At 38.3% G+C, this 9,876-nt stretch overlaps 1 protein-coding gene across 1 annotated transcript; it reads right to left on the reverse strand.

Annotated features, from left to right (window-relative positions):
• Nucleotides 1–1,780: 1,780 nt before the first annotated feature.
• Nucleotides 1,781–9,876, reverse strand: LOC118772690 (transmembrane protein 114-like). The gene is made up of 4 exons (XM_036521239.1): nucleotides 9,699–9,876; nucleotides 9,509–9,589; nucleotides 2,375–2,512; nucleotides 1,781–2,010 (listed from the first exon to the last, which is right to left on the reverse strand). Exons 1-4 carry the CDS (start codon nucleotides 9,874–9,876, stop codon nucleotides 1,781–1,783), a joined length of 627 nt encoding a protein of 208 aa, XP_036377132.1.

Raw genomic sequence — 9,876 nt, forward strand, 5'->3', positions numbered from 1 at the left:
ACTTAATGCTATGAAAGTGGTAACAGGCACACTGTATTTATTCTCCCATGAATAAAGGTTTCCCAGGAAAGTTCTGACTAGAAAACAGATGTGTAACAGGAAGTGAGAGGATATTTAACCAGGTAGGGGGCTCAACTTGTATACAGCTGAATATTTTGTGAAGCAAGTTAGAATAAGTACCTTCCACAAGGGTTGAACAGCAGTGCCCCATCAGTTGCATCAGTCCTGCAACCTTCTTCCACCCCAACATGCTCCCCTCTTCACTCCACTTAGCCTGCTACTTTCTCCTCCTTTAGCGGGTCTCCTTGATGTCTCTGACTGCCTTCCCTGTGTGACCACCAATGATGCTCATGTTGTTCCCTTCACTTCCCACTCAGGCTCTGTTGTCTGCTGTTTCTTTTTTTCTGTTTCATGTTTCTGTTCGTCCTGATTAAAGGTTCATTTTCTCTTGTAGCTAACTAGCTGCCAACTGGCAGCGCACTGTCTGTGTTTACTATGCTGGCATAATAATAATAATAATAATAATAATAATAATAATAATAATAATAATAATAATAATGTACAGAAGAATGGAAGGATGGTGACATGTCAATTAATCAGCAGTATTTCTACATTTCTGAAAGTATATGAGACATCCCGGGGATGCTGCAGTTACCCACTGTGATGATGGAGTGACCAGAAACAACTGATCGTTCAAGACTCTGACTTTTGCCTGCATATAATTCATTGGGAACAATGCACATATGACATTACATAATAAATGATGAATCTGTGATAATGTACACCATGTAATTATTTGAAACACTCACCTATAAAAATACCATGAAATACTGTAAAGGTGGTACAATTTGGCAATAAAATACGTACAAATAGCAATGTACTGTCTTATAATGATTCAGTTTGGTCCATTTCAGAGCAAACAAAAGTAATACAGGCAAGCAAGGTAGCTAGCTAGGTACTATCAAAACCACTCAAGGGATCAGAAAAAGCATATCAGACAGGAGGACAGAAGTAATTTGTTTTAATGTAAATCCATTGATTTTGTGCCGCAAATTTGACGGGACCACCAGACGCCGTTTGGTAGCAGAGCATAGTGGTCGGGAGGGAACATATGCAAAAACCATCCTTTGGTGTAAAAGTGGTATGTCTGCTCTGAGTGTTCCACTGTGGCCATTGCCATCTGCTTAGCACGCAAAAAGATAATATCAGCTTGATGAGCTAAAAGCTGAAGTACCTAGCCAAGGGGACTAATCATTCTCCTTCTGCTTCTAGGCAGTGGCATCACCGTTTGTAGAGGATGCACACATGCCCTATCATGCTACTAAACTGTGCTACATAGGTTGCATCACTTCAAAATTCAGACTCAAAAAAAGTTTTACACGTGTATAGAGTTGCACTCATACTTACTTTCTATTTACCCATTACTTTCTATTGAGTAGTAAGCACTTGTACACTACAGTTCACAAGTGCTTACTATTCATTATTAGCAGTTAATTAACACTACAACTTATAGAAATAAACTAGGCCACGATCTAATAGCTTCGAGCCTGGCTGGCCTGTTAGTGATTAGCGAATACTGTTGCAAGAGATAACATATTTGAAGAATTTTGAGCTTCATGCATCTCTAACAAAACATATATCTGTGGTCACACATAAGTTACAGAAAAGTAATACCCAGTTAACACTTGACAGGGTAGTCATAATATGGTACCTCATTTAAGATAATGGTTTCATGCCATGCCAGGCGAAACAGACGGTTGCCCCTGCACAGTCTGCCCTTTTATATTTCCTGATGCTGCCGTCTCTGCAGACCCACAATTCTGGCAGTCAGCAGGACGGCAATGGCAGTGAAGAGCTCTGTAATAAATGAGATCCAAGCAAGGGCCAGGGACCAGCCAAAGTGAATGCTGATGTCCTCCAGAGTGTTCTGTCTCATAATGTAGAGGGCTTCCTTAAAGGCAGCAGCCGAGTATGCCACATAGACGCTAATGCCCGCCAGGGTAATCAGTGCTGAAAAGAAGTCGAAAGGATACATTAACATCTCCTCATCAGAAAATATAATAGGAGCTCACAGGCATAAAACATGATCCTCATTTACTCTGTGAGACAACCGCATTTCAGAGAGCAAATCTAAGGGCAAGATAGCGAACAATATTTTAAGAACGTATTCTCCAGTACATTAGCACAAGCATTAGCAATGCAATCTAAAAGCAAACACACATTAACTTTTGTAGCATTGTACCATCTGCTATTGTATAGTTAAGACACTGGGCCAACTATCTAGCATACTGTTATCTGTGTCATATTGTTAACAAAGATATACAACTTCACAAGTCACTTTGCATCACATAATTCACCAGGTAATTTTGCTTACCACTGAACAGTAGAAGTACTCCAGTAAGAAGCAGCAGGAGATATGCTCTGGCCAAAATACAGATGAAGCCAACCATTCCCCCAAAGACCATCATAACTAGACTGAGTGGAAGCAGGATGACAAAAGTCCCATGCATTTCTGGAATGCAAAACACAGTGGCTCAGATTTCTTGGAAAATTTGATCCATTTCTTTCTGCTGTGTTTCATATTAACTTTGTAGTGTACACCTTTTGAAATCATTCTGTGACTGTTTGGCTTAAAATATTCAAACTAAAATATTATGAAGGTCTCTAACTGAGTGATGATGCCATTATCTCCATCCTCCTTTTTATTATTGAATAATAATTTTACAGTGTGCATTCTTGTGACTGAGCTCATGTATTAACTCTCTGAAAATAATTTAGCTGACTTTGTTGTTTATGGGTCAAAACACAGAACATATTACATTAATTTAGCAGATGCTCTTACTCAGGGTGACTGCCAGCACAAGAGAACAGAAGTGTATCCATCCAAGTTAAATGAGCAACAGTGTCGGACCATGCTAACAACACTCCCAGCCCAGCGAGTGTGAGCACAACATCATTCAGGCACTACCACAAGTTAACTTGTACTAATCTGAAACTAGACAACCTACAAAACTAAAGGAAGTCAAATACATACACTACCATATATCACACTGTCACTACCTTACAATCTCTATAATACATCATCATACTACATGTAAATAAGCAGCAAGTAAAATATGTGTTTGTGACTTTATGGAGAGCTGCTAAAGTGTAACTCATCCAAAATGCATTGATGGATCTCAATACATATTTTGAGTTCAGTGTTTGTGTTTGACTTGCTATTTCAAAATGTATGCTCTTACATTGTTTCAGAAGGAATGTTTTCTGATGTGTTTCTAAATGTGATTCATTACAATAAGTCAAAGCTTATTTCATTATCATGGAAACACAGAATTATATTTTTGAATAAAATAAATTTGCCAAAGAGCTTCACCCCCTGCTTTGCCCAAAAGTTGAGTTTTTGACAGCTTTTCGCTTGCAACCTTGAAACCAAGTTTTATAATCGCTAATTATATATTAGGCTCATCTCACTGTGGCTACCTCTGTCCCCGAATACACTCACAGGCAGCCACAAACAGTGGAGTGTGCTCTCATTGGAGCGCTGACATTACTCCACAGACTGAAAAAATCACAGATGCTTGACAAATCGCAGGGTGCCTGAGAGTGGTGAGACGAGGAAACCCTGACCCACCCCTTCATTCCACTGCTGTGTGATATTGGCCTCAAAGTGAACGCCTTGCTGACTGAGCCACTCAGGACCCCTTCAAAAGTTGAGTTTGTTATGTGTCTTGTGGGACATGTGGATCATCAGCATATTCATTAAAATAAAGTTCTCTTCTGCAAAGAGATAGCCATGGGGCTGTAAAACAAAGTGTAATGTTTGAGTCTCGGCAAGATAGTGTATTGTAATTTAAATATATATATATATATATATATATATATATATATATATATATATATATATATATATCTTCCCTAGCAACTTCAGGCCTCCCCGTCGTGGGCTTTATACTCCATCTGGTGTCTAAACATGACAGGTCTGATCATGGGCGTCAGTTTGTTTTGAAAAGTGCTGGGGACAACAACAGGTTTGACATGTTCACACCTTTTTAAAGTGGTGGGGACAAAATGGGCCACGACAAAAAGTGGTGGGGATATGTCCCTAGCGTCCCCAGCCTAAATGATGCCTATGGGTCTCATGATTGGTGATTCAAATCAAATCTGTTGTCCTAAGTCGTCTTCTTTGAGATGGGAACTGGCAAATCAGCATAAGTGAGTTTATTTACTGGTATGTTTTCAATTACTCTGGCTCTTCCATGCATTTATGTTGAACTGTTTTACTCACCTTTTCTGTGCACTGGGCCAAAATGCAGTTTTCTATATTTGCTATTGTGTGATAATGTTTTGGATTTTCTGATGCACCACCGTTTTCTACATCATGGGGGTTATACAACTTTGAATTGTAGGGTAGGTAGAGTAATATTGTGAACTGTGATCAGTTTAAATCCAACATGGTTCAAAAGTGTCAGACAGCATTCAAGATAGTAAGTCTCTTTAGATGATGCCTGACCAATATTTTAATCCAGGGACCAATTATTGTTATACATTTGTCTGCAGACTGTAGCCCATAAGGCAGCACTTTAGTATCACATTGTATTGTCTTTTAATTTACAGAAGTCTCTTAGAGTCTCCATAGAGCGCATGCAGAACAACTTGCAGTCACTTCTACAGTAACTCAAACTAAACAGCACACCTTAATCCACAACCACTTCTGATACGAAGTGGCCCTCTTTTAAGTGACATTTTATCTCAGCTAAATGTTTTGTGCTTTTGCAGAGGTGAAATAACAATTCCATTTATGTGTACATTCTGTGTCAGTTCATCTTCAAAACAGTCCAACAGTTCTTGGTCTGACAAGTTCAACTCAAACAATTCACAGCAGATAACAAATACAGTGCATTGTTGCAGGTAATAGTCAATCTTAGTTTGGTGGTGTGAACGATACTGTGAATGAAAGTTAAAAAAAAGTGATAATTTCACATTAATCTGTTTCCTTAACCAGGCCTATCCCTGTTCTGTCTGTTCACAGAGCTTTCAGATGTGTTTTTTCCTCAAAGGGAGATTGTTGCAATTAATGATTTCATTCTTCAGAATTTACTAAGATGACACAGGAAAGAGACTGAAAATTGACTGTTGAGATGTTTTTAAGAGCAGGCATGGAGAGGGCTTCTGAAATACGTACATAGACATCTCCTTCTCAATCCACTCCAAAAATATGCACATCATATAGTTCAGAGTTGTACAATTGGAGCATGCAATCAATAAAAAATGCAGAATCTCCTCTTATACTCCTACTTTTAAGCTACTGAGCAGTATAAGTGTCCTGAAAGTAGAAATTCACTATCTTAACAAGCAAATGAAACAAACTTACAGAATCATGGTAATTTTTCCTCTTCTGTAAAGAATGTAAGGAGGCATATACAATAACTGGCTGGTACAGTGGATTTATGCATGAGAGAATTTTACACACACCTGACTTTGCCTACAATAAATATGTAGTATTTCTCACAAAGAACATATCTATTTACAAATATAACAAGATTGCGAGAGTTATGTCTCCCATAAAAATTCATGCCACTTGAATAAATAATACATTTTTTTGTTATTTCTTAATTTATTTTTGGAATCACATGCAAGCAACGGACATTTTCAAGCTCTACTTTTGAACTGTATGGCTAATAGCAAGCAATATAATTGAAACAATAAATACAAAATATTAAAAAATGGTGAAAAACTGATTGCTGGATAGTCGGTTTCAAGCAAAATCCCAGGACCTCTTTCTATTTGTACTGGAAGATTTTAAAATATTTTATGGAATTTAATGGCATAACCATAGAAAAAAAGTTTAAAATGAGATGCACAAACAAAAGGAGCTAGCACCCACACATAACAAGTTTGACAGCCCTTCACCAAACCCTGATGAAAACTGTCAGAGCTGTAATGCATGAGTGCTGGCCGCTTTTGTTTTTGTGCATCTAGACTGTAACCTCTCTTTTTGCTCAAACAATTAGCAGTGCTTATATTTTACAGTGAGTACACAGCTACAGCGTCATGAAAAGAGAAAACCTACTTGAAAATGCTGTATATGGAGGTTTTCTGAGAATTCTAACCATACATCAGAAATATGGCTGCCTACTGTACCTTGCAACTGCAATATTGTAGATCTCTCACCAATTCCATACTGTTACCAATCTCTTTGAATGGAAATGACAGTGCCATGCCTTTGTATAGAGCTTTTTGTTCCAGAATATAACAGGAGATAATTGACAGAGAGGGGGAAACTCATCCACTACCAGTGTACAGTATCCTTGTGAAAGGGATTTTGGGCTGTTGTGTTTAAGAGAGATCTGTCTTTAACAGATGACATGAAGTTCAGTCAGTGTGCATGTGTCACACAGAGTGTATTTACAGCCCATCATGTCCCATGTCATGTTAGCACAACAGGCACAGCTATAGTTTTCACTCATCCCTCTATGTATATCATCTGGCTTTTTCAAGAATTTATGTGCTTTTTATCCATGTATAAGAGCTACAGACTGTTAAAAATAAGACTAAACCAGTCTGCTGCTCACACATCTTTTTTTATGGATCACAATGAAAAAATTTCTGTCGTCACTTTTGTCACTATACAAAACTCCAGGCTTACTTTTCAGGAGATTCTTTCTGTACTGATTTTTTTTTGCCTAAGCATTTGTAATGTAAAAATTTAGTTATACAAAATGACATGATTTTGACTGAATTTACTGCATAATGAAAAATTTGAACTCGAGATGTTTTCATGAAATCGAGGAAATTTTACCCTTTGTTAAAAAAGGGGACCACAAATTCACATTTTTTCCAAGCTAAAATTATTGCATATGAAATAATGTTTCTCCAGCAAAAGTAGGATTAGGGTATGAATTCTGTTTCAAATTAAGCTGCACATAGACGGTCAGCAGAAATTGTGCCCCAGTAATTATGTTTCAGTTAACAGTTTTGACTGATTGACAGCTGTTCACTAATTCACTGCTGGAGCACTCATTTACACATAAGTGTGTCTTTTTGAGATTTCAAAAAATTTCCTCAATAATACAATATGCTGCTGCCAGTTAAGCTTGCCATCTAAGCTTGCTGTGGTGTGAGGTATTGAGATTTAACAGCACTGAAGTTTAAGAAGTGTGGTACAATTGGCGAACATCAAGATGCTTTACATCCCCTCCAAATCCTCCCCCATTCCAAGACTTCTCCCTCAGCCTAGAATCTACAGGTGTTTTCACCAATAGCACTGCTACTGTCAAAAGCCTTGGGCTAACGGCTGATAACCAACTATCCTCCTCTCAGGTTGTAGCAGTGAGTCAGACGTGCAGAGTCTTTTTGTGTAACATCGGAAGGATCAACCCCTACCTCTCTGTGTATTCTATGCATCTCCTAGTTCAGGGCCTGGTCCTCTCACACCTGGTCTACTGTCATGGTGCATTTCCACCAAGCAGCACAGTACAGTTCGGTTCGTTACGTAACGGTTTGGTACGGTTAACCCTGGTACGGCTTGTGTCTCCACTGCCAACCGTACCCTACCTAATAGGTGGGGCATATGCTGGATGGCAATTGCTGTGTCAGCTAGGTAAGTAGTAAGTAGGTAAGTAAAAGCACGCAAAGGACGTAACACAGCAGAGACAGTTGATGAACTTTTGTGTTTGTATTAGGGCTGTCAACGTTAACGTGTTAACGCTCGTTCGCGATATTTACCTGGCTGAATTACTGAAAGGCGTGGCAAACGCAGATGTGCTAAATGTTCGTTTTAACCCTTTCGCATGTAACTTATTTGTTATGGTATGTAGCGCGCGTGTTACCTCATATGGTTCGTTATGTTTTCATTTGCGTTATTAAGTTTCTTATAGATTTCAGTTAGCATTTGCTATATGTTTATAGTTAATCAAAATTAGCTACAATTTCTCCAATCTAGTGTTCTAATCACACCAGTTTTAGTATATGCGCTAAACGGCTAATCACACCAGTGTGACTATGCGCGAAGGGGTTAACTTAGTTAGCTAGCTAGCATAGCTAATGTTAATGTTAAAAGCCATGTTACTTCACGTTATGAGCTGTAACGTTTTCTATGTTGAAATACATTTTCTCTTGATCAATAAATTATTAATGACATTGAACATACAGTGTAGCAAATAATAACCTATTATTCACAACAATCCTGTTCACATTCCAAATGTGCCCTAACTTTACAATGTTGAGAAAGATTTCTACAACTCGTGTCTATGTGCGCGTACCCAATGTGGGTTGCATTAGAATTAAATCGAACGCGTTATGGGTTTGTTGGATCTCGTAATGCTACTATGGATGGCTTTCTTCAAAGGAAGCAGATTTGTACTCCCCAGCAAGCAACTGCCCTCACTGAATTAATCCTAGTAACCATTCATTAAAAGACGTATTTTTGAATGAAGTTTTTATCTTCATTGTCTTTATCGTTACTTAGCATGTGCCTAAAACTACCTCAAGCTAAATTTAAAAGCCGATAGCTAAAGAGCCATTGAGTAATTGTGCAATTCATAATCCAAATAATCAATTATTCGTTTCAATACTTGATAGATTATTCGACTATCAAAACAGTCATTAGTTGCAGCCCTATGCTGGATAAGAGCATCTGCTAAATGCCAATAATATAATGTAATATAACTCTCTCTTTGCCATCAAACCCCTGCAACTAATCCAGAAAGAAACTGCATGACTTGTCTACAATCTCCCTAAATGTAGTCAAGTCACACCCTTCCTCACTTCACTTCAATGGCTTCCTGTTAAAGCTTGCATACAGCTCAGATTATTGTACTGCACACATTATTACGTTTTGGAATCATGGGGAAACTGACTGTCCCTTCCTGATGGGGTTGCTCCTCACACACACAATGTCTTTCAGTACTGGTCCCCCAGTGGTGGAATGAACTTCCCATGGGGGACAGGACAGTGGAATCCCCTAACACCTGCTTGTAGTACTTGCTGTTTATTTTACATGTCGTATAGCAGTGAGTTTTGGATTCCATGATATAGTGACTGTGATACATGGTAGTGTATGTACTTGACTTCCCTTAGTTTTTAGGCCATCTAGTCAGGTTAGCACAAGTTAACTTGTGGTAGTGCATGAATGTGTTGTGCTCACACTCGCTGGTCTGCGAGTGCTGTTAGCCTGATCTGATCCTGTTGCTAATTCAACTTGAATAGATACACTTCTGTTCTCTTGTGCTGGAAGTCACAGTGGATAAATGAATGAATGATAAATGAATGAAATGCAAATATAATGAATTCTCTAAACAAAATATACCATTGTAATGTTACATAGGGAAGCACTTAATGTGTTAATTGTTTTGGAATGCTACCAAACAGAGCAAGACCAAATAAGACGTACAAAGAAATATTCTCCATTCACCACTATACATTTTATCCTGAAATAATAAATGCTAGTTAATGTTGCAGTCTGTGGTCGCAGTGGTGTTATAAGTTATAAATACGCAACAGTTCTTACTTAGAAGCTGCCTTTCAGAATCTGTGAAGTTGCCGTTCACGCTTCCAAAGGGATTTACCAATGGCCAGCATTTGCTTCGGACTGGAAAAAAGTTTACTGTGTCACATAATAGCATAATGCATTCATAACAATAATTCGCAAATGACATGCATAGCTACAATTAGGATAAAAGATGAACAGAAGCACTCACAATCACAAGTTCTCCATAGTCCCGAGTGAGAGCTGAGCGACATTGAGGAGTTTCGTTCCCACTTGGATGCGTCAATGATGTACCAAAAATCAGTCCCGATAGCTAAAACAAGAAATAAAAAACTCACGAGACCGACAACAGCAATAAAAATTGACAATGCACTAAGTGTTAGCTTCAT

The sequence above is a fragment of the Megalops cyprinoides genome, chromosome 1, assembly GCF_013368585.1.
Source record: "Megalops cyprinoides isolate fMegCyp1 chromosome 1, fMegCyp1.pri, whole genome shotgun sequence".
NCBI lineage: Eukaryota > Metazoa > Chordata > Actinopteri > Elopiformes > Megalopidae > Megalops > Megalops cyprinoides.

Excerpts from the sequence above, each read along its gene's own strand:
- LOC118772690 (XM_036521239.1), bottom strand. The coding sequence starts at position 9,876 with ATGAAGCTAACACTTAGTGCATTGTCAATTTTTATTGCTGTTGTCGGT. Across the intron at positions 9,590-9,698 it reads ACTATGGAGAACTTGTGATT|TCCGAAGCAAATGCTGGCCA; the intron begins GTGAGTGCTTCT and ends ACTTTTTTCCAG. Across the intron at positions 2,011-2,374 it reads AGTACTTCTACTGTTCAGTG|CACTGATTACCCTGGCGGGC; the intron begins GTAAGCAAAATT and ends ACTTCTTTTCAG.